Source organism: Zingiber officinale, chromosome 11B (genome assembly GCF_018446385.1).
Source record: "Zingiber officinale cultivar Zhangliang chromosome 11B, Zo_v1.1, whole genome shotgun sequence".
In the NCBI taxonomy this organism is placed as follows: Eukaryota; Viridiplantae; Streptophyta; class Magnoliopsida; order Zingiberales; family Zingiberaceae; genus Zingiber; species Zingiber officinale.
Genome location: NC_056007.1, coordinates 47,095,388 through 47,117,704, shown reverse-complemented (window position 1 = coordinate 47,117,704; position 22,317 = coordinate 47,095,388). Strand labels below are relative to the sequence as shown.

The window sequence follows — 22,317 nt, the reverse complement described above, 5'->3', positions numbered from 1 at the left end:
AAGAAAAAATTTGAACGATGTTTTTCCACCTCTTTGAAGAACTTATTTGTGTATCAAGGATTCGAGGAATGACCCACCTTTCACGTCGTAGGTCATGGCATAGAAATCTAGGTTCTGAACTACATTAAAAGATTTTGTTAGCTTTCGTTTCGTTTTGTTTCTTCCACAAACTTAAAACCAGATAACGACAATCGGAAACCAAATTGAATTCTCAGAAAATCTGTTGTTTATCTGCAGTTCTAGAATTAGTTGATTAAAATTTTCTAATTAGTCGACCCATTACATTGGATGACCAGAATTTGAATATCAATCTCATCATAGTAGAAAAGCTTTAATCATTTCCAAGGTGGAGATCTTGTAATCAAGATCTGTTTTGGAAACTCTAATCTCATCCCTTTCGGATGCTCCATTGCCCCAAGTCCCCTAAATTTTCAACGTTTTCGCAAGGAAAATCACGCAGATAGTACGAGAACATATCACACAAATGAGTAATAACCTCCATTTGAACACACCCTGGAAATATATACTAGGCCCAAATTTAATGAGTTTATTTAATTTTACACAGGGATCGACCAAGGTCAGCTTTTAAGTTGCACCAAAGGCTCATAAAGATTTAATTTTCTTCAAAACAGCATCTAAGCTGCACTCATAATAGATCGATACACAACTAAAGGGATTCAAACTTGCAGTTAATTCTAAACAAAACAAACCTGATATCTGAATTTGTGCATCTGTACAAAACAAAGCAGCACCTTGATGGGTAACAATCATTTTCCTCTCTATGCTTGCATTCGTATCAACTGAACCGTTGTTTTGAGTCAGTTCCTTTCAGGGGCATCTCCTGCATCTTTCCTAGCACTCACATTGCTGGTGTATGACCATACCTTCTCCAGATCACCCGGGATGATCTTATCTGTCTTGGCCTCTGGTTGAATTAATGTATTTCTCTTGCTTTGTGAATCTTGCAGCCTTCCAGGGCTCCCACTTACTGGAGTTGAACAATATGCAGGAGTTGCAAAGGGTGAAGCATAAGGTGTGTTTTGAATCGAGAAGGGACTGGGTGAGATCTTTTTTTGAACTGGCAGTCCTAATCCTCCCCGGTTAAATATAGAAACTGCTTCTGCAGTGGCACATTTTTCGGTTGCATCATCCACAAAGATCAAATCATCAATTCTGGCCATGATGTTAAATGCCAAGCTCTCCATGACTCTGGAATAACTCTCAAGGATAGACTGCCCAACATCCTGCAAATTAGTAGGCTTCAATCTATCCTAATAATATCGCGAATAAATAGATATTTCTTGAACAGACCTTGTCAGTATTACTAACTACTGACCAATCATAAATAAAATACCTTATTGTACTGAATTTTGTTCATATCAAGAACAGTCTGAGGAAGTCCAGGATAACGAATTCTTAAACTTTGCAGAAGACACTCTGCTCGTCCTGCCAGAAATTGACTTCTTTCAGTGTCAGCAACAAGACCCTTCACTTTTCCTCTCCAAGAAGTCTTTTTGGTCTTCACTTGGGGATGCCTCCTATGACTTTTCATCCTCCACATATGAATTGCTGCTTCAATCCTATTTGCTATTTCTAAAGTATGATGTTCGGATGAAAGGTCCAAGCAATCCAGAAGGCAATCAGGTGAAAACTGTTCAGCCGTTATATAGTGGTATATTATCTCACCCAAGCATGATCTTCCAGTCTGTGGAAAGGTAATTATAGTGATGAGTGAAGTTACACTTGCAGAAGATTTGAAGAGATTAATATTTTAGGATTTATAGCAATAGTGCATACATGTCTTGTGAATGGAATAGAGAGACAATATTAGGACACCCCCAGAAAATTTTGATGATATCATATGGTAAATGCATCACTGTCCATGCTAACTCAGTTGAGCCAAGGATATGACTTAAATTCAATAACAAATGTTTAGCTTATATATCAGCTGATACAAACATCCTGTAGTTACAGGTCTGTGTGGTGGCAGGATGATGCAGGTCCAACCCAACATGATCCCTTGAACTTTAAATAGTCATAACCTTTGACTCGAAACTCGGAATCAAGCTCTGTCGGTGGTCATACATACAGAATTTAAAAATCTACATTTATTACAAGATACCCATAATCGTCAATTTTCGGATCCAAATTCCACCGTTTAGACCCTCAACCGAATCTCCGAAGATTTTATTACTATATTTTTAGTAATTTCTAATTTTATGATATTTTGGATATGTTTGGTATTCCTGGTAATTATGGATCATAATTAGTCTATAACAACATCATAATTTATTAATTTTAATTTCTGTCAAGAGATTTCCTTTTCTGGAAAGATCTCTTTTTTTTCTTTACAACATTGGAATTAAGATAGATTTCTTTCCTTTCTTTATCTTAGATCTAGAGTCTATATAAATACTTATCTATTTGTATGAGAATTGATCCCTCTTTTATTAAACAAAATTTCTTTTTCTGGTAAATCTAAAGAGTTTCCCTTATTTTTTAATGCTCTCTCTTTTTAAATTCTTCCTCCTTTCATTAGTCCGTAGGATAATCGCTATCCTGTCCGACGTTATTGGTCAATGATGTTTACATTGGCAAACAACATACACTTATCAATATATAGTAACTTTAAGAAATCATTATTCCATTTCATACAATATGCTTTAACATAAACATGCTTCCCCACTAAATCAAAAAAATACTGACCACTTCAACAAGGGATTTGCTATTAATTCTTATAAAACCTAAGCAGCATGTATTCTAGACAACCGAAATATAAATTCGAATAGAAAAAATAAGAACAAAAAAATCTAATTTCAACGTAGAACATGACATAACATAAGAAAGCATAATAGAAAAGGAACATGATTAAAGAGTCATTCCTTATCTTTAGTGTCGTCGGCTTAATCCCTGTGGAAGAAGATGCAGCAAAAAGGAAGGTCTTCCAAGGGGCTTAGGGGATGATGACGCCGAAAAACTCTAGGTCAATAGGAAACCAAAAGCTCTATCAAAATTGCCTTAAACCCTTGGGTACCTTCCCTTTATATAGGAATTCAATCCATTATTAGCCCATAGATAATAACGGATTGAGCTAAAGGGTTCTACACATTAAACTCACATCCAATAACCCGAAACCCAATAACCTTAAGTTAGATCACTTAACATGTTTCGATAACGCAAGTCTTTTAAATCACATATGAGCACACATTAAGGGATATTAAATCCAACAATCTCCCACTTGGCCTATATGTGATTTTAGACAACACACGAATGCAACTTTAGTTGATATCAAATTTTATGGGTACAAGATACCCTTGTAAATAATCTAGTCCATTAATTTCATTGCTATAGGAATAAAGAGGTCATAACTACGGTATATGATCATAACAAGCCCCAATAGTAATCACAACACCAATGTCATTAATGATATAGATCAAGATATCGATGTGTAGAGTGAAAATTACAAGAAATATGATCAATACATATCAATTTCCAACTAATCCTAAGTGACCCAAAAGGGTCTGCAAATACTGTATGTTAAACTGCAATAGCAAATCAGGATCTAAATCTTATAATTCCTAAATGAAATCTATAACATATTTACAAAAAACCAAATGTTAAACAGCAACAGTAAATCATGATATTGTATTTCAAAGTGTCCAACAAACAAATAAAATTCCATGGATGTTTTGAACTTTAAGTACATACAATAATCAAAACAAAATGTTTATCTTTATTATCAAATATATAGCAATAAAATAAATGCAAACTCCCACTAGATGAGTTCTTCTTCCATAAGAAGGACTCTCATATCCACAACATGTATGAAACACCATAGGCACCAAGCCTTTAGTAAGTGGATTGGCCAACATGGAATGTGCTAATGTGCTCTACTATGATCTAACAACTCTGAACTCTTTCTTTAACCACTAGAAACTTGATGTCGATGTGCTTGGACTTCGACGAACTGAAGTTGTTCTTGGCATAAAGTTTTGTGGCTTTATAGATCCTTAGTGGCCAGTCAATGCCATCAACAATCTGCAATGTTGTGATGAAGTTCTTCATAGTATGCTACCAACTCTGCCTCTATAGTAGAAGTAGTTACTAATGTTTGCTTGACGCTCTTCCAAGACATACTCCCTCCAACAAGTATGAAAATATGAACCTTCTGCTATCCAAGCATCCAACAAAATCTGAGTCTAAATATCCAATCACCTCTAGATGATCTGATCTCCGATACATGAGTATGTGTTCTTTCATTCTTTGCAAATACTACATCACTCTCTTTACCGCCTTCTAATATGGCGATCCTAGGTTACTAACATATCTGCCTAACATCCCCATTATAAATGCTATATCTGATCGAGTACAAACTTATGCATACATGAGACTTCCCACTACTGATGCATATGAAAATTATTTCATCTCCTTTATTTTAAGTTCAAGTCGTGGACACTGCTACAAGCTGAACTCATCACCTCAAGATACTCACCAAGTGTACAGTTCTTCATACCATACCTTATAAGCACTTTTCAATATAGGTCTATTGTGAAAATCCAAGAATATCTCTTAAACGATTATGATAGATCTGTATGCCTAAAACAAATTATGCTTACCAAGATCTTTCATTTATAAATTACTAGATAGAAATGACTTGGTTTCATGCACCAAACCCTTATTATTGCTGACAAGCAATATATCATCCATGTACAAAAACAAGTATAACAAACTTGCTTCTACTGAACTTGACATATATGCACTGATCAATGGAGTTATCTTTAAAACCATATGAGATAACCACATTTTTGGTACCATTGCCGAAATGTCTATTTTAAACCATAAATAGACTTCTTTAATCTACATACTAGGTGCTTTGAGTCCTTAGACTCAAAGTTCTCTGGTTGCATCATAATGCAAGCTCCAAATCATAATGAGCTACTAGTGACATAATTATTCTACGAAAGTCTTTCATCGACATAGGTGAGAAAGTCTCCTTGTAATCAATGTCTTCTTTCTGAGTGAATCTCTTGACAACAAGACTAGTCTTATACTTTTTGACATTGCCCCTTGAATCCCACTAGGTTTTAAATATCCATTTACAACCAGCGCGCTTCTTACCTTCAGACAATTTGACAAGTTCTCAAACATCATTGTCTGTCATAGACTTCAACTCTTCTTGCATGGCGTTAATTAGGAGTGTAAATGAGTCAAGCAGCTCGTGAGCTATTCGAAGCTCGATTCGATAAAAGCTCGTTTGAGCTCGATTAATGAGGCTCGTTAAGATAAACAAACCAAGCTCAAGCTTCACAATATTCGGCTCGTTAGCTCGTGAACATGTTCGTTAAACTTATAAATCAACTTTTAAATAAAAATAATAATAATTTTGATATTGAATTTATAGATTTTACACTCTACTTATGAAAAACATAGATAAATATATTAAATTTATTTATTAGAATAAAATTTTAAATTTTAACAAGAATATTATATTTTTTAAAAAATATATAATTTAATTTTTAATGAATATTTAAATTTATAATTTATATTTATTAAGCTCGTTTAGGCTCGATAAAAGCTCGAATAAGCTCGTGAGCCATGAATATATTCGTTAAATAAAGCTCGAGCTCGGCTCGATTATAAACGAGCCAAACTCAAACATCCAAGAGTTCGACTCGGCTCGGCTTGATTACACCCTAGCGTTAATCCACCTTTCAGGATTAGAACATTATTTGACTTATTAGAAAGATATATGATCACTTACCAATCATGTTCTTGAAGATAAACATAATAATGAGAATTCGTGGTTCTCCGTTCCCTTGTGGATCATTTTAAAGGCACTTGTGTTGTTGAAATATTTGCTTATGAATATGAGGTAATACCTCAATTTCATTTGTAGGCTCCTCCAATTGTATTGGAGATGTCATGGAAATATCTTGGTTCACTACAGTGGATGTGTGATACCTACAATATATGGTATGGTACCGACACCACTACTGATCACACTAATAGTGACAACAGGAGGATCATCAATGCATTCCAGAAAAGATACTTCCTTGACCTTATCACTCCCACTATCCTCAATGAATTTGGCATTTCCCGTTTCGAAGAAGGATCTATTAGAGGGATCATAAAATTTATACCCTCTTGGCTTCTCAGAGTAACCTACAAAATTATAGCTAACTGTTCTTAAGTCTGGTTTCTTTTTATTAGGCCTGTAAGGCCTAGCTTCAACCGGACAACCACAGACGTATAAATGTCTCATGTTAGGCTTCCTACCCGTCCATATTTCGAATGGAATTTTAGTTATTGTCTTAATAGGTACTCTGTTGAGTAAATAGACTGCAATCTTGAATACTTCATCTCACAAAGACTCAGGAAGAGAAGTGAAAATCATCATACCATGCTTTTTAGGGTATAATTGCGACGTTCAACTACACCTTTGAATATTAAGAATATATGATAATGTTCAATCCACAACAAGATGATAATTCGAAGCGTAGACATTGTCATTCACGATCCATCATATCGAACATAATATTCACTTAATCAGATGACTCAATTTCTCATATTCTTATTTGAGAAGTTCGCCCATGATAACCTGTCATGGCCGGTCCCAAGCCCGGATAAAGGAGGAGGGTTGCGTTAGGTTGCCAGCCAGCGTCAAACTATGGCAAAATTTCATGAATGAATCCATTAAACTATTGTGCTAATGCTAGGTTGTTCCCCGAAAGGAACGCGTTGTAGGGTCCGACTGTAATGTCTCGGCATGGACCGCTACATCTTCAGAACTCGGGTGTAGTGTTAAATATGCAAAAGTTCGCGTTATAGGGTCCGACTGTAACGTCTCAGCAAGGGTCGCTACATCTTCATGAGAACTTGGGTGTAGTGTTAAATGACAAGAGTTCTCACACCATAGGTTGGATAATAACAAATATGATAGGAAAACTAATAAGTTAAGATTTGCAACATAGAACATAGGAACTCTCACTGGTAAATCAATGGAGGTAGTAGATATGATGATTAGGAGAAAAATTAGTATTTTGTGTGTACAAGAGACAAAATGGATAGACGAGAAGGCAAAGATGATTGAGAACTCGGGTTTTAAGTGATGGTACACTGGAAAGAGTAAAGCAAGAAATGGAGTGGGTATTATTGTAGATAATTTGTTAAAGGATGAAGTTGTAGGAGTAGTTAGAAAAATGGATAGAATTATAGCCCTTAAGATAATAGTGACGAAAGAAACTATGAACATAATTAACGTATATGCACCACAGGTAGGATTAGATGAAGCTACCAAATTAAAGTTTTGGGAGGACTTAGATGAAATTTTATAAAATATTCTACCAAATGAAATGATTTTAATAGGAAGTGATCTAAATGAGTATGTCGGAGTGAAAATGAGGAATATGAGAGAGTATATGGGAGTTATGGGTTTGGAGCGAGAAATGAGGAAGGAAAACTATATTAGATTTTGCGATAGCATATGACCTTATATTAGCTAATACATTTTTTAAGAAAAGAGAAGAACACTTAGTCACATTCAAAATGGGAATAATAAATCGCAATTGACTTTCTTATTGTTAGGAAGAAGGATAGAAAGATTTGTAAAGATTGCAAGGTCATCCTGGAGAAAGCTTAGAAGGATATACGCCTCAAACATAGTATCGATAGAAAGAAAATATATACAATTCCTAGAATTAAGTGGTTGAAGTTAAAGGATGGAAGCAATATATATTTAAAGAGAAGGTATACAAGCGTTAGGTGAAATATCGTGATGATGACTCACGTATAAATAATGGTATCGAAAGTTAAAATAGTGCTAAGAGTGTCCCGGTGGTCAAAGGCGTACACCGCTAAGTAAAGAATCTTGGTGGTGGAATGAGAAAGTCTGAGAAAGTGAGGGAAAAGCGAATAGCTTATAAGGAATTATATATTTGAGGGAAAATTTAAAAAAATATACAATAGCCAAGAAAGAAGCTAAGAAAGTAGTGAGTGAAGAAAAATGAAATTTTGAGCGGTTATATCAAAAATTGGATACAAAAGAAGAAAAGATATTTATAAAATAGCTAAAGCGAGAGAAAGAAAAACAAGAGATCTTAGCCAAATAAAATGTATTAAAGATGAATGTAATAGGGTATTAGTAAATGATGAAGAAATAAAAGAGCGGTGGAAGAGGTATTTTCATCAACTTTTAATGAAGATTTAGGAGACCAACTTAACTTAGGTAATTTAATTAGGTCAAATGAGCATCGAAATTTTAATTTTATCGTAGAATTCAAACGTAAAAAAGCTTTAAATGAGATCTTGACAGGAAAAGTTGGACCGATGATATTCGATAGGTAATGGAAGTGCTTGGGAAACAAGGTATTGAATGGCTTACAAAATTATTTAACGTGATATTGAAAGCGAAAAACGTCGATCAATGGAGGATAAGTACTCCCTTATATAAGAATAAGGAAGACGTACAAAAAACTATAGGGGTATTAAACTAATGAGTCATACTATGAAACTTTGGGAAAAAAAAGAAAAAAGATTAAGGAAGGAGACCGTAGTGAGAAAATCAATTTGGAAGGTCGACAATAGAAGTTATACATCTTACAATTAATTGAAAAATATCGAGAGCAAAACAAGATCTACATATGGTATTCATTGACTTAGAAAAGCATAGAGTCCCAAGAGAAATTATATGGAGAATTTTAGAAAGAGAGGTGTTAGCGTAACATATTGAACTAATTAAGGATATGTATGAGGATGTAACGACCAGGGAGTAACTGAAGGATTTCCAATAAAGATAGGGTTACATCAAGGATCACCTAAGTCCCTATCTTTTACATTAATTATGGATGAACTCACGCACATTCAAGACATAGTATGGTGGTGCATGTTGTTTCAGATGATATTATTTTGGTAGATGAGACACGTGAAGGAGTAAATGTTAAGCTAGAATCTTGGAGGAAACACTAGAAGGGAAATGTTTTTAAGCTTAGTAGATTAAAAGAATATATGGAATTTAAGTTTAGCAATATTAGAAGTAATGAAATAATTGTTAAGATAGGAGAGGACGAGTTGCCTGGAACCGAGAAATTTAAATATTTAGGATCATTTTTACAAAATGATGGAGGGATTGAGAGAGATGTCTTACATAGAATACAAGCAGGATGGGTGAAATGGAGGGGAGCGTCGAGTGTTTTATGTGACCGTAAAGTACCTCTTAAACTTAAAGGTAAGTTCTATAAAACAGCAGTTAGACCTGCTATGTTATATGGAGCTGAATGTTGGGCTATGACTCGTGAGAGTTGCAGAGATGAGGATGTTAAGGTGGATGTGTGGACGTACGAGGATGGACAAAATAAGAAATGAGGCATTAGAGAGAAAGTAAGAGTTAAACTCCGAGAGACACGTTTAAGATGGTACGGACATGTACTTAGACGACCAATAAATGCTCCAGTTAGGCGATGTGAAACTATGATAAACATGCATATAAAACGAGGAAGAGGAAGACCAAAAAAGACTTGGTTAGCAACAATAAAACAAGATAAAATTTATTTAAATATAGATGATGATATAATAGGAGATAGAGCTCAATGGCGTAAAAGGATTCATACAGCCGACCCCACTTAGTGGGAAAAGGCTTGGTTGTTGTATCTAATTGAAGTTCAACTTCGGCTTTAAAAATTTTGAGCATATCTAAAAATTGTGACTTCTCATAAATAAAGCACAGATAACCAAATCTGAAATAGTCGTCTATGAAGCTAATAAAATATGTATTCATTCCAAGATGTCTTAGGGAATGATCTGCAAATGTCTATATGTATTATCTCTAAAATGTCACTACAACAACTAGCCCTCTTATTCCCTTTTGTTCGTGGTCTTCCCCTTAACACACTCTATGCAGACATCAAAGTCTGAATTGTCAAGGGAATCGAGAATTTCATGTGACATTAACCTTTCTAGACGTTGTTTAGTTATATATCCTAAACGCCTATACCACAACATGGAAGAATTCTCATCGATCAATTTACGTTTTGTACTTATACTATGCATTATTATGTTGTCAATCGTAGAAGTAAATGTGTTTAATTTATAAAGCTTATCAACCAAGGAGCCATTGCCAACCAACACTGAATTAAAGAAAATACTGTGATTTGTCCAAACAAGAAATTGAAATTAAATCCTGTTGAAAAGAAGCTATAATAAATGTATTTTCTAAATCTAAAAAGACATCGATCCTTAAACAAAATCTAAAAACATCAATCGACTCGACTTTAGCGTTCTTTCAATTTCCTATATAGATGTATCTTTCACCATCAAACGAAAGTCAGCTCCTAAGATAACCCTGTATAATGACACTTATATGAATAGTAGCACCAGTATCTATCCACCAAGTGACAGTGGATATAATAGCTAAATTGACTTCCATATGACCTTTTCTTGCAGAAGAAACAAGTAGGCTCTTTATCTTGTTTCTTTTGCACCTTATAGTCATAGCATATGCAGTTTGCTTTCTTTTTCTTTATTGATCCTTTTCCTCTTCTTGCTCGAGCCTTGGGACCTAGATGCTAAGTGAGCACTTATAGGTGTCTCCCTTATGTTTCCCTAGTCATTATACTGTATGGTTGTCAACTTCGAAAGAAGTGTGGTAGTCTCGACCTTTTCATTTGCTACAAAACGATCTGCTAATTGGCTAAGGAAAATCCTAACATCCTCTCCCATAGTTATTGAGCCTTTAAGTTGTGCCGGTATAGAAAATCTCATAATACTTAAACATATACGATTTGATCTCTGCCACAGTTGAAATTCAACCCTCTGCTATAGTGCTAGCATTGGTAAGAGGTGTGGGGCGATCGTTCCTTAATGCATAATCTAAGTTCATGCAGCCTAAGACTACGTACGATAACGTATTTTTTCCACTTAGTAAAATTCGAACAAGTTAATGTGGGGATGTTATTAAGATCACTGGAATAATAAAAGAGAAAATAATTTAAGCTCACGATTTATCTAAAGTCAAGAACATGTATAATATAAAATTATGCAAATAAAATCAAATTTTAAATATATATATATATAAGCTTTTTATGAGATACCAAATACAATATTGCATTTTACTCTATAGACTAAAAATATAATTTGTTAGCAGACTCTCTAATATAACTCAAATTTTAATTGGTCACACAATGTGTTTTCCTTTGGTCGACCCATTGTCCACATAATATGATACTTTATATGAGTTACATTTTAGTTCATATCTTAAAACTTTAATCAGCAACATAATATATCTTCCTTTGAATCGACATATTTTATACATAATCTGAAGAAAATAAAATTTTGTTCTATAATTATAAGCTACCTTGAGCATATATCTAGTATAAAAGTAACTTTCCTTTACCCGATTACTTTTAGCATAGATATACGTTTACCAACACAAAACGCATTAAACCTATCTAAGGTGTCTTCATTTAGGCCGACACATTAATTCAACTTAATAGCACGTTATGTAGAAAAAAACCTTAGGAACTTTATTCGAACAGAAATTATTAATCAATTTTAACAATACAAAATTAGACTTATTAATCAATTGTACCTTATGATAATAAAATAGTATGATCCAATCAATTATCCCAATCAATCCGAAAGTTTCCAATATGCGACTACATGATTATATATATAACCCTCACTTAAGAAGCTAAAGTTGTTGGTCCCGATACGATCAGCTAGATAGGATGAATAGCCTGCGAAAGTTAGAATAAAACAATATCTTGCTTTTGCTTAGCAAGGATGCATAATTAGATTAAGCAACTATAGGCAATTAACATTAATAAAAATAATAACTTAAAAAGAATAATAAGACATGAGTTTGCTTGGTTACAACCTAGATGGTTATTAATCCAAGGCAAATGAAAGTACTATAAAAATCTCCTTCGTTGAAGGCGAAGAAGTCTCTTAAACTCTTTGATAGCTTAGAAAGATACTAGGAAATGAATACTTAAGTTATTTAATTCCTAGCTCCAGGGACTTTTTTATAGCTCCAGGAAAATATTATTCGTTGCTCAGAAGCACCTCCAAGGAGATCCAAGGCGCCTCCAACAAGATAAGTTTTATCCACAAAAGATAAAATTTTATTTTCAACGAATGACTATTGAAAGTTCCTCCAACAAGCTGAAAGGCGTCGTCGCACTGTTTATGCAAGGTGTCTTCCAAGTTATTGAAGGCACCTTCCATGAAGTAGATCAGTCATTTAGCTGATCTTGTTCACGTAGGTGATGCTCCATTTAATCGGAGTTGAGCTCACCCGAACTCAACTTCGACCTTCTCCTCTAGCAGGTTTCCTTCTCAGCTTCTCATCCCTCGAACATCGCATACGTCCTTCTCGTCCACTAATGAACTCTTCTGCAACACCTCGTCCTTCGGGATGTACTGAGCCCATTGACTCTCATCCTTCTCGCTAACTGTGTCTTCTACTGGGCTTCTTGTGTTCATAAGCTCTTGCACACTTAGACACAAGGATCAAACACAACATGACCTAACTTAACTCGGTTGATCACATCAAAACTACCTCGGTGTACTTACAATCTTCCCCTTTTTGATGTGCATCAACCCAAGTTAGAATTAGGTAAAGATATAGAATTTACCAATAAATTGACAATAAGAATTGGAATTTTACAAACTACAAAATTACAAAGTTAACCTCCCCCTAGACTTAAGCTCAATTCTCACCATTTAATCACATCAAAACAAAATTGGGAAAAAACATGAGAGAAAATTTTTTAAAGCTTTTCTTAATTACTAAGATTAATAACCATATTTATCCAAATTCTAAAAATTTTCCTTAACGTTGAATAAAAAATTTTCATGAAAAATATCCAAATAATTTAACAGAAATAATTTATTTTATAAAGAGACATAATTTTTATACTTAAAATTAGTTGTTATGTAAATAATCCATAGAAATTTTATTAAAGACTAGAAAATATCGAAAAAAATTTCTAGACAAAGAATCATCTTTTTTATTACCAAAAAATTCTGAATAAGAAATTCTAAAAAAAAAACTTGCACGAAAAATATTTTAAGCAGATAACATTATTTTTTGAAAATGAATGTTTAAAAATAGTTTTTCTATTTTAAAATCTGGTTAATTTTTTGAAATGTTCAAAATATAACGCTAGTTATAAGAAAAATCAGGTTTTCAAAATAAATAAAAAATTTGAAATTTAAAATTATAATTTATCAATTAAAATTTTTTTAAAAAAATAATTTAATCGATGAAAATTCCCAAAAAAATTTATATGAACAGATTATTTATTGTTACAATATGGAAAAAAATTCAACAAAAAATCTGGACTGTAAGTGTACTAAATTAATTTTGCCAACAAAATTAAAATATATGCATAATTTTTTATTTAAACTAAGTATAATTTAGGGACCAAAAATAAATTTTTACCTACTTAATTAATAAGGAATTACTTTAGAACATATTTTTGTGATACTTTTTTAATTTAACCCTTATAAAATTTAAAGTATCAATTTAGACCTCTATAATTTCTTGAAATATTTAGATTAAAACATGCAAAATTATTTTTAAAATTTTTCAAATTGATCCTTCAAAGTTTCATTTTCAATTTTTAATTTTTCATACATTTCTAATGAACATGAATGTACTGAAATTTCTTTTAATTCTAAAATTCCTTTTATGAAATTATTATTTTTTTTATTTTAATTTGTATAACGATTTAGACATGGACTTAATACCTTCATAAAGTTGATTGGGAGGAAGTAGTCATACCTCACTATGTCAATTTTGAAATTTGACTCTCCCCCTTCACTGTTGTTTTCCTCTTAATCCTTCAAAGTTTTATTTTCAATTTTTATTTTCCATACATTTCTAATGGGCATGAATGTGCTAAAATTTCCTTTAATTCTAAAATTTTATTTTTCAAATTATTATTTTTTTATTTTAATTTGCATAACAATTTAGACATGGACTTAATATCTTCGTAAACTTGATTGGGAGGAAGTAGGCATACCTCACTTACCATGTCAATTTTGAAATTTAACTCTTCCCCTTCACTGCTGCTTTCCTCTGAAGTAGCTCCCCCTTTGTCGATGCTCTTCTCTGGGTAACTTGCTATCAGTGCTAGTCCGACATACTCTTCAACTTCGGACTCTGATGATGACTCGTCTTATGTTACCTTTAAGGTTTTGTGCTTCGATTTGGTTGGTTCTTTTTTCTTCTCCTTTGTCTCCAGCTTTGGGCAATCATCCTTGTTATGTCCTTCTTCATTACAGTTATAGCATCGAACTAGTCTTTTGTTCCGTGTAAACTTCTTAGCTTGAGACTTATTGAATTTATTAATTTTAAAAAAATTTGAGAATTTTATTACTACAAGCCTTTTCGTTTCGTCGAAAGAAGTGTCAGTGTTTAACTCAACCCTTGTTCAGGGTGACGTTGTTTGGCGCCTTGTTCTTTCTAATTCCTGCACATCTAGATTCATGTAGTTCAAAGGTAAAAAATAGATTTTCTAAACTACTAACCTCTAGGTCCTTGGATATATAATAGGCGTCTACGATCAACGCTCATTCATTCAATGCGTACCTTATTGAGTCTCGATTTGTTACCGTTTCTCCGAGATTCATGAGTCCGGTGATCAGTTCTTTGATCCTCGCGTGTAGATGTGCAACTATTTCACCTTTTTTCATCTGGAAGTTGTTGATTTGGTTCCAGAGCAAATCCCGTCTTGCAAGTTTCACCTTCGAGGTCTCTTCATGAAATTCCAAAAATTTCTCCTAAAGTTCTTTGGCTGACTCGTAGAGTTCGATCCGGTTGATTTCTTATGATGGTAAAACACTCAGCAGATGGAATTATGCCTTGTCGTTTGCCACAAACTCAGCTTGCTCCTTCTACGTCCACTGATATTCTTATTTATTGGCTCCTTGCTGATCCTTAGTGCTACAAAATTATATTTCATTATTAACAATAATTCAAAATCAATTTTGAAAAATATCTCCATCTTCTTTTTCCAAGTCATGAACTTCCCGTCAAACTTAGGCGGATAGATGCTTGGTCCGGTCATTTCTTATATGCTTCAGTCGGCGGGTTAATCCTTCTAAGCGTCCTCGCTCTGATACCAATTGTTGATCCCGGTGTGACCTGCTAGAGGGGGTGAATAGCCTACGATCAAAGTTAGAATAAAACAATCTTTTGCTTTTACTTAGCAAGGATGCACAATTAGATTAAGCAACTATAAGCAATTAACATTAGTAAAATAATAAGAAAAAAGGTCTGAGTTTACTTGGTTACAACCTAAGTGATTGTTAATCCAAGGCAAATGAAAGCACTAGAAAAATCTCCTTCGTTGAAGGCGAAGAAGTCTCTTACACTCTTTAATAGCTCAGAAAGATATTAGAAAATAAATACTAAAGTTGTTATTTAATTCCTAGCTCCAATGACCTTTTTATAGCTCCTAAAAAATATTATCCATTGCTCGGAGGTGCCTCCAAGGAGGTCCATGGCATCTCCAACAAGATAAGTTTTATCCGCTAAAGATAAAATTTTATCTTCAGCGAACGGCTATTGAAGGCGCCTCCAACATGTTGGAAGACGTCTTCACACTGTTCATGCAAGACGCCTTCCAATCTATTGAAGGCGCCTTCCATAAACTAGATTAGCCTTTTAGCTGATCTTGTTCGCGTAGGTGATGCTCCCGTTAACCGGAGTTGAGCTCACCCGAACCCAACGACCTCCTCAAGCAGACTTCCTTCCCGGCTTCTCGCCCCTAAAACGTCGTGCACGTCCTTCTCGTCCGTCGGTGTACTCTTCTGCAGTATCTCATGCCTCGGATGCACCAAGCTCGTCGACTCCCATCCTTTTCACTAGCTATATCTTCCGCTAGACTTTTTTATGTTCCTAAGCTACTGCAACTTAGACACAAAGATCAAACATAACAGGACCTAACTTAACTCGGTTGACCACATCAAAACTATCTCGGGGTACTTGAAAAAGCTTCCTTTAAGTTCTATAAGTTAATCATTATTTAATTTCAATTAATCTCATGAAACAATGTTTATTATCATGCATGTTCATTAAAACATTATTAATGTCTTTTAATAGCATTTTCACTATTTTAATGTTTTTAATCGATTCATGAAATCTAATAATCGATTCACATGCATGCATTGCATTGTTTCACGTAAAAATACTCTTTTAATAGATTAAAAGCAAACTTAATTGATTAAAACAATCTTAATTGATTACCATTTAACTTTTAATAAGTTAAAAATCAATGGACGATTAAAAAACAACTAATCGATTGATAATCGATCTGTCGCAAAATTAAGGTTGTTTAATCGATTAGACTTCAATCCTAATTGATTGAAGGCACTAATCGATTAGTTGATCGATTCCAATCGAGTCTGTCATGATTTTAACCAATTAATCGATTAGGAAAAATTCTTAATCAATTAACAACAAGATTTTATCGCGACTCAAGACTTTTAATTGATTGGAAAAATTTTCAATCGATCCCGGATGATTCAATTCATAATTTTAGGCTTGGTAATCAATTGTCCAACCGAACCAATCGATTAAGCCATCGCAATTTGACCTAAAAATTAGGTTAAATGTGGCAGTTCTTCCGTCGTTCTTCGTGTTTTGTGTTCTTCAAATAAACACGAAAAACTCAGAAAATAAGTCTATTCTAGTTCTTTCTTACATATTTTTCGATAATCAAAAAAATTGTGTTATACTAAAAGAACTTGATATAGCATACAAAAATAAAGATCGATGCAAAACTCAACCTTTACTATCATGAATAGAGTTAATTGTTTTCCTTAACCTAATGATTTCTAAGAACAAATAAAGAATTCCAAATAGAAAAACAAGAAACCTAATCAAAATCTAGTTATGATGTAAACATGACATGACATAAGAAAGCATAATAGACAAGGAACCTGATTGAAGAGTCATTCCTTGTCTTTAGCGTCGTCGACTTAATTCCTGTGGAAGAAGATGCAGTAGAAAGGAAGGTCTTTCAAGGGGCTTAGGGGATGACGGTGCCCAAAAGCTCTAGGTCAATAGGGAATCAAAAGCTCTGTCAAGATTACCCTAAACCCTTATATAGGAATTCAATCCGTTATCAGCGCATAGATAATAACGGATTGAACGAAAGGGTCCTACACATTGAACCCACATCCGATAACCCAATAACCTTAAGTTAAATCATTTGACAGGTTTCGGTATCGCAAGTCTCTTGACACATGTGAGCCCACCTTAAGAGATATTAAATTCAACATTTGTTGTTTCAAACCAAGCAAATAAAATTTAGATGATATGTAGTAACTTTAAGAAATCATTTGGTTTGTACTTCATAGTTAGAATTAAACAAGATAGGTCGTGCTCAAGTTTATATGATATAACAATATTCTTTAACATAAACATTCTTTCAATTAAATTATACTTCTGCAAATTCTCATTTAATAGGAAACTAGGTTTTTCTGAAGGCACTAGATATTGCAAATTATTGACAATTGGTTTGAACTAACATTTGGAGACACATATAGGAACACTAAAGAGGCCAAAATGTACGGTAGGCAGATACTCCATGGTCGTGTTGAAATTTGGGCTTTTGTTTTATTTCCAGTTGCCATACTCATCACTTGACCTATCAAATTTCAGGAACCAGGTTATGAATCTCTGGTAGTCGTACTCTCAACTGAATGACTCAATGCTCCTACTAGGTCCAAGCCTAGCAGATAACTTTGCTAACCAATGTTACATGCAGCTATCTATTATTAAAGGTTTCCCTACTTAAGATTTGCTTGTTCTTGTATTTAATAACCTGAATCATTATGGCATCTGGTTTAATACTTAATGTGGTTTTAGTATTACATGCTCAACATCTTATTTCAAAGATTCAAATTCCTCAAGATTCCTCAGTGATTTCTTTTTGCAAGTGAAGAGAAGCTAGTCTCATTTAACATTATCGATGAAACTAACATGTGAAACACATTTTCCGCTTTAAATTTTAACTATAGGAAAAGGTTATGACATGCACATTGGCCTTAATCCAAATGCAGACCTGCTAAAAGGCAGCACTATAGCACCAACCTAGATCCATCTGCAGTTTTTCCTCTTCCAGTAGCATGGGCATGTTCCCCTTTCTTAATCTGAGTCAATTTCAAGTATCCTGCATGAGTATTTCATAAAATGGGAAGCTGGCAGCATTTCAACATCTCATGTTTTCATCAGCCTACTCTCCTTATCACATCACATTTGTAAAATTAGAACCAACCAGTTTCACGATTCACATTTCAAAGGACAAGGACAATCTAATAATGTTGCTTTCGACCAATTCACATTGCTTAGGAAAAGAATTTTCATGTCATCCTCAAAAACCAAAATAATGGGACTATACTTGTCCGTTAATTATCAAATTCTACACTTCATTTTTCTTTGTATATGATTGGGTAATTAAATGAAATCTAACAGATGCCACCAATTTCCAAGTGAATTAATTGCCATTCAGACCAACTTGTGAAACACATTTACTGCATTTGGAATTAGCTCCGCTACCACTCAGTAAACATGTTATGTCCTTAGCTTATCAAGTTGATCAATAATATTTAATAGAACTTATTTTCATATAATTACACCCTTTTTTCCAATGCCTTAAAAATGAACTCACCTCGAAGGTAATACATAGCATACAAAAGGTTATTGTCGGGTCTAATATTATATTATCACCAAAGTTGTTGACAACATAAGGTGAATTTTGCTCTTGCCTTCAGCAGATAAAACAAAGGAAAGATAACCTACGAATAGTCTAAAAATATGCTGTATGATCTGAGTTGCATACAACAACATTTAATTTATTGGTATGATGAACAATAATATCTACAACCACACTTCATAGAATCTTATAATGATAATCAATAGGTCTTGGGCAATCATGAACATTGTTGAGCTTCAAAGCCATGCGAAATATGCCACCAGGCACATCCAAAGACTACAAAGTTAAGTTGTCATTCGAATATTGCTTTGAATTCTATGTAGAATGGATCAAACAATAAGGTAAATCATAATTGAACTTTACCTTAGGCAAGGTCTCAATATAGACATCAGGGATTTCCATCTCCATGAGCACCCCACTATTAATGGCCATGGCTGCTTTGAGTATCTGACTCACACAGTCCCTGCACTGCTGCAACCTCTTCCTTGCATCCTCTGGCAATCCTTTGGGTGGGACCCTCGGGCAAGGTAACCACCATTTGTCTTCCTGTCGCAAAGATGGCCTGCCGAAGGAAGAAGATGGGTAGGATCCATTCCCATCCTCATCTGCATCAGCAGCAACCGAAATCCCCCTATCCACGTACCAGAACTCAGTGTCCAAGAACCCATCCAGAATCCCAATAAGCATGGCGTCAAGCTTCTTGAGGGCAGGAAGGTTCATGTGGAGGTCAGGCCGAGGCTGGGAGACCATCACCTCAAAAGTGCCCCCACCAGGGAACTCTTGGATGGAAGGGATGAGTTCCACAATGGAATCACTCACAGACAACAACCAATCCATCTCCCGCACCCACATTTCCTTCTTCTGCTGCGCCAGGGGCTCCAATCTCCACAGCTCCCCAAACACGGTGGCTGAGTACACAAATTTAGTGTGTGTGTGTTATAAAAAGAGAGATGCAAGGCAAATGGAGGAAGATGGATCTCACCAGAAAGATTGGTGATGGCATTAGAGATAGCAAGGGCGGTGCAGACTCCTTTCCCACCGCCGGACATGTCTTCTCCGAGAAGAAGCTTAGCGAATCTCTCCTTCATCATCTCCACTTCTGAAGAAGAAAGGTCGGGAGGGCATAACTTCCTCAGATCTCGAAGCCAAACGCAGTTCAGTAGAGAAGAGGCGAAGAACATAGTAAAAAACACAAACCGGAGAAATCAGTCGGCCTCTTCTCCAACTTGGGGTCCCAGAAGAGGAAATGAGGGGGGAGGGGAGGCGCGAGGGGCGAAGAGGTGAAGGAGCTAGAGGCGCCTGCGGCGACGGCAGTAGATGAGACAGAGGGTAGGCAGCAGCTGGAGGAGTCGGACTCGCTGACGTCGGCGCTGGGGCTGTAGGTGCCGCACTGGTCGCCGTGGAGGTCGGAGACGAACTCCTCCTCGTCGTCGTCGGAGGGAAGGGTCCCCATCGGGAGACGCTTGCTGGAAGTTAGCCGGAGAGCAGCGCCTTCAGTGACCGTGGTCCGACACAAAGGCTGAACTCAAAGGCAGCCTAAAAAGAGAGAGAGAGAGAGAAGAAGAGAGAGATGTGGATTAGTTGAGTCTGGAGGGTAAAATTAAAAGGGAGATGGCAGAGACACGAGAGAGAAAGGGCCTCCCTCGATTCAGTAGTGTAGATTTATCATCTATATTTTTGCCCTCGAATTTCATCCTATCTCTCTATCTCTATCCTTGTCCCTATCTTTATTTTTTAGGATTCAAATTATCATGGATTAAATCCTCATCCTCGTTTTCATCTCTACCATCATTCTCAAGTTAATTTTATATTATTATTATTTTATTATTAATATTTTAAAAATTTTTAATATTAATATTTTAAAAATAATATTATATTATTATTATTATTATTATTTTCGAAATGAATTCGAGAATGAGGACAATTTCCCCATACAGACCCCATCTCCGAAAAAGTCCTCGAACTCGTCCCCATCCTCGAATAAATCGAAAATCCCTGTCCTCATTTCGGATTTTCTCCACGGGGCTCCAAACCCATGGATAAAATTATCATCCCTAATGCTGAAGGTGTTGGGACGAGTGGTTACTAGGATTTCTCTTTAATTATATTTAATTTGTATTAAAAAAATCATTCTTGATTTATTTTTTTAAGAAAAAGATAAATATACATTATTAAAGAAAATACACATACATGTAAAGCAACCAAGATCCCTTCATATTATGTATCAAATCTGGGAGACAAACGGTAGTATAATGTATATGTGCTTAATGACGTAGCAAAGATCTTTTTCTATCTTGGGCTAAATTACGAACAATTAGCGTTGGAAAGAGCGCGAGGTAATTGGTGTCGGTGAACGTCATGCTTCTCAACTGGCGAAAAAGGAACAGTTAAAGTCTAAAAATTATAGGGATAAATTGAGTTGAAGCCCAATGCAACCTAGCACTAGTTACACGACTGCATGTACTCACTCGGGTATCATCACTCATCTTTGATATGGGAATAGAAGATGAGGTGTCGACCAAGCTTCGTATCTAGTTCAAAGTAGAAACATCGCCTCCTCTCTAACTCACATGTGTCTCTACATCTTTGTTTATCTTGCATATGGCCTAACATCATCTATGTTTATCCCACATGTGGTCTAGCATCATCTCTATCATCCTCCATCTTCTACAAGTATGGTATCTGTGTCATCCCCTAGCTCAAGCCATAAGCCAAGGTCTCGACTGACATACATGGGAGCATCCAAAAATTGCATCCACAACGTTCCCATAGTCACTTTTAGCAAGTCACTAACTATCAATGGATTTAACATGTCTTTATCATGAGCCATTTCCTACGGACTAGATAGATTTTTTTGATGAGTATATTCACCCTCTTAGGTTTTTTGACAAAATCTCAATCATAAACGGATTTGAAACATCTTTACCATAAGTCGTTTATTGCTGACTAGATAGATCATTTCAAGGTGAATATATTCACTATACATCCTCATCATCAAGATAAGACTCTCCCTCATAGAGTCTTCACACTCCACATTATGCTCTGGCGTGGCCTCTCTCCTCATCTCTCACACTACACTCTCTCAAAAAAAAAATCTAGTGAAACTTCATCAATGTCGACGAGATGCTCCTTGAAGTGTCCTCCATCTTATCTAGCTCTCTACTCTAGATGTCCATCTGTATGCCCACTCCAGTCTCCAATGTCCATATATGCTATCTTTAAAGTGGTCTCCTTATATCTGAAGCATCTGTATCTGGGTGTATCTGATGAGGAGGTATACTCCATCGGCCATGTCAGTGTAGTGAGATGCCTCATCTCCAACTGTCTATGCACATACCCCTCCAAATGATATCCCATGATGTTGCTATCCCTAAATTATGTATTTTTTTAAAAAAAATTATCAAGGTTGTTTACCTTAGCTTGACAAGGTGCTAACTAGAGTAGCCTCCCCAGTTTTATACAATCTGTGTTAGAGCAATGTATGGTCAGCAGATCTTTATGTGGTGTACCAAAAATGCTCGAAATGGACTCAGCTACTACTATAACCTATGTCAACTACTCATGTATACAAATAACCAAGGACCCTACTACAAAA

General features: G+C 35.2%; 1 protein-coding gene across 1 annotated transcript; it reads right to left on the bottom strand.

The window, feature by feature from the left end:
- Nucleotides 1-520: 520 nt before the first annotated feature.
- On the bottom strand, nt 521-20,348 carry LOC122034375 (rop guanine nucleotide exchange factor 1-like). Its single transcript, XM_042593607.1, has 5 exons — nt 19,920-20,348; nt 19,705-19,821; nt 19,086-19,630; nt 1,355-1,705; nt 521-1,244 (listed from the first exon to the last, which is right to left on the bottom strand). Exons 1-5 carry the CDS (start codon nt 20,173-20,175, stop codon nt 819-821), a joined length of 1,695 nt encoding a protein of 564 aa, XP_042449541.1. The 5' UTR covers nt 20,176-20,348; the 3' UTR covers nt 521-818.
- Nucleotides 20,349-22,317: the final 1,969 nt, after the last annotated feature.

What these genes read in the sequence shown, in the direction of transcription:
- LOC122034375 (XM_042593607.1), bottom strand. Translation starts at nt 20,175, where the DNA reads ATGGGGACCCTTCCCTCCGACGACGACGAGGAGGAGTTCGTCTCCGAC. An exon ending in GAGGCCGACTGATTTCTCCG is followed by an intron (nt 19,822 to 19,919) that starts GTTTGTGTTTTT and finishes TTTCTTCTTCAG; the next exon opens with AAGTGGAGATGATGAAGGAG. An exon ending in ATATTGAGACCTTGCCTAAG is followed by an intron (nt 1,706 to 19,085) that starts GTAAAGTTCAAT and finishes ACCTTTCCACAG; the next exon opens with ACTGGAAGATCATGCTTGGG.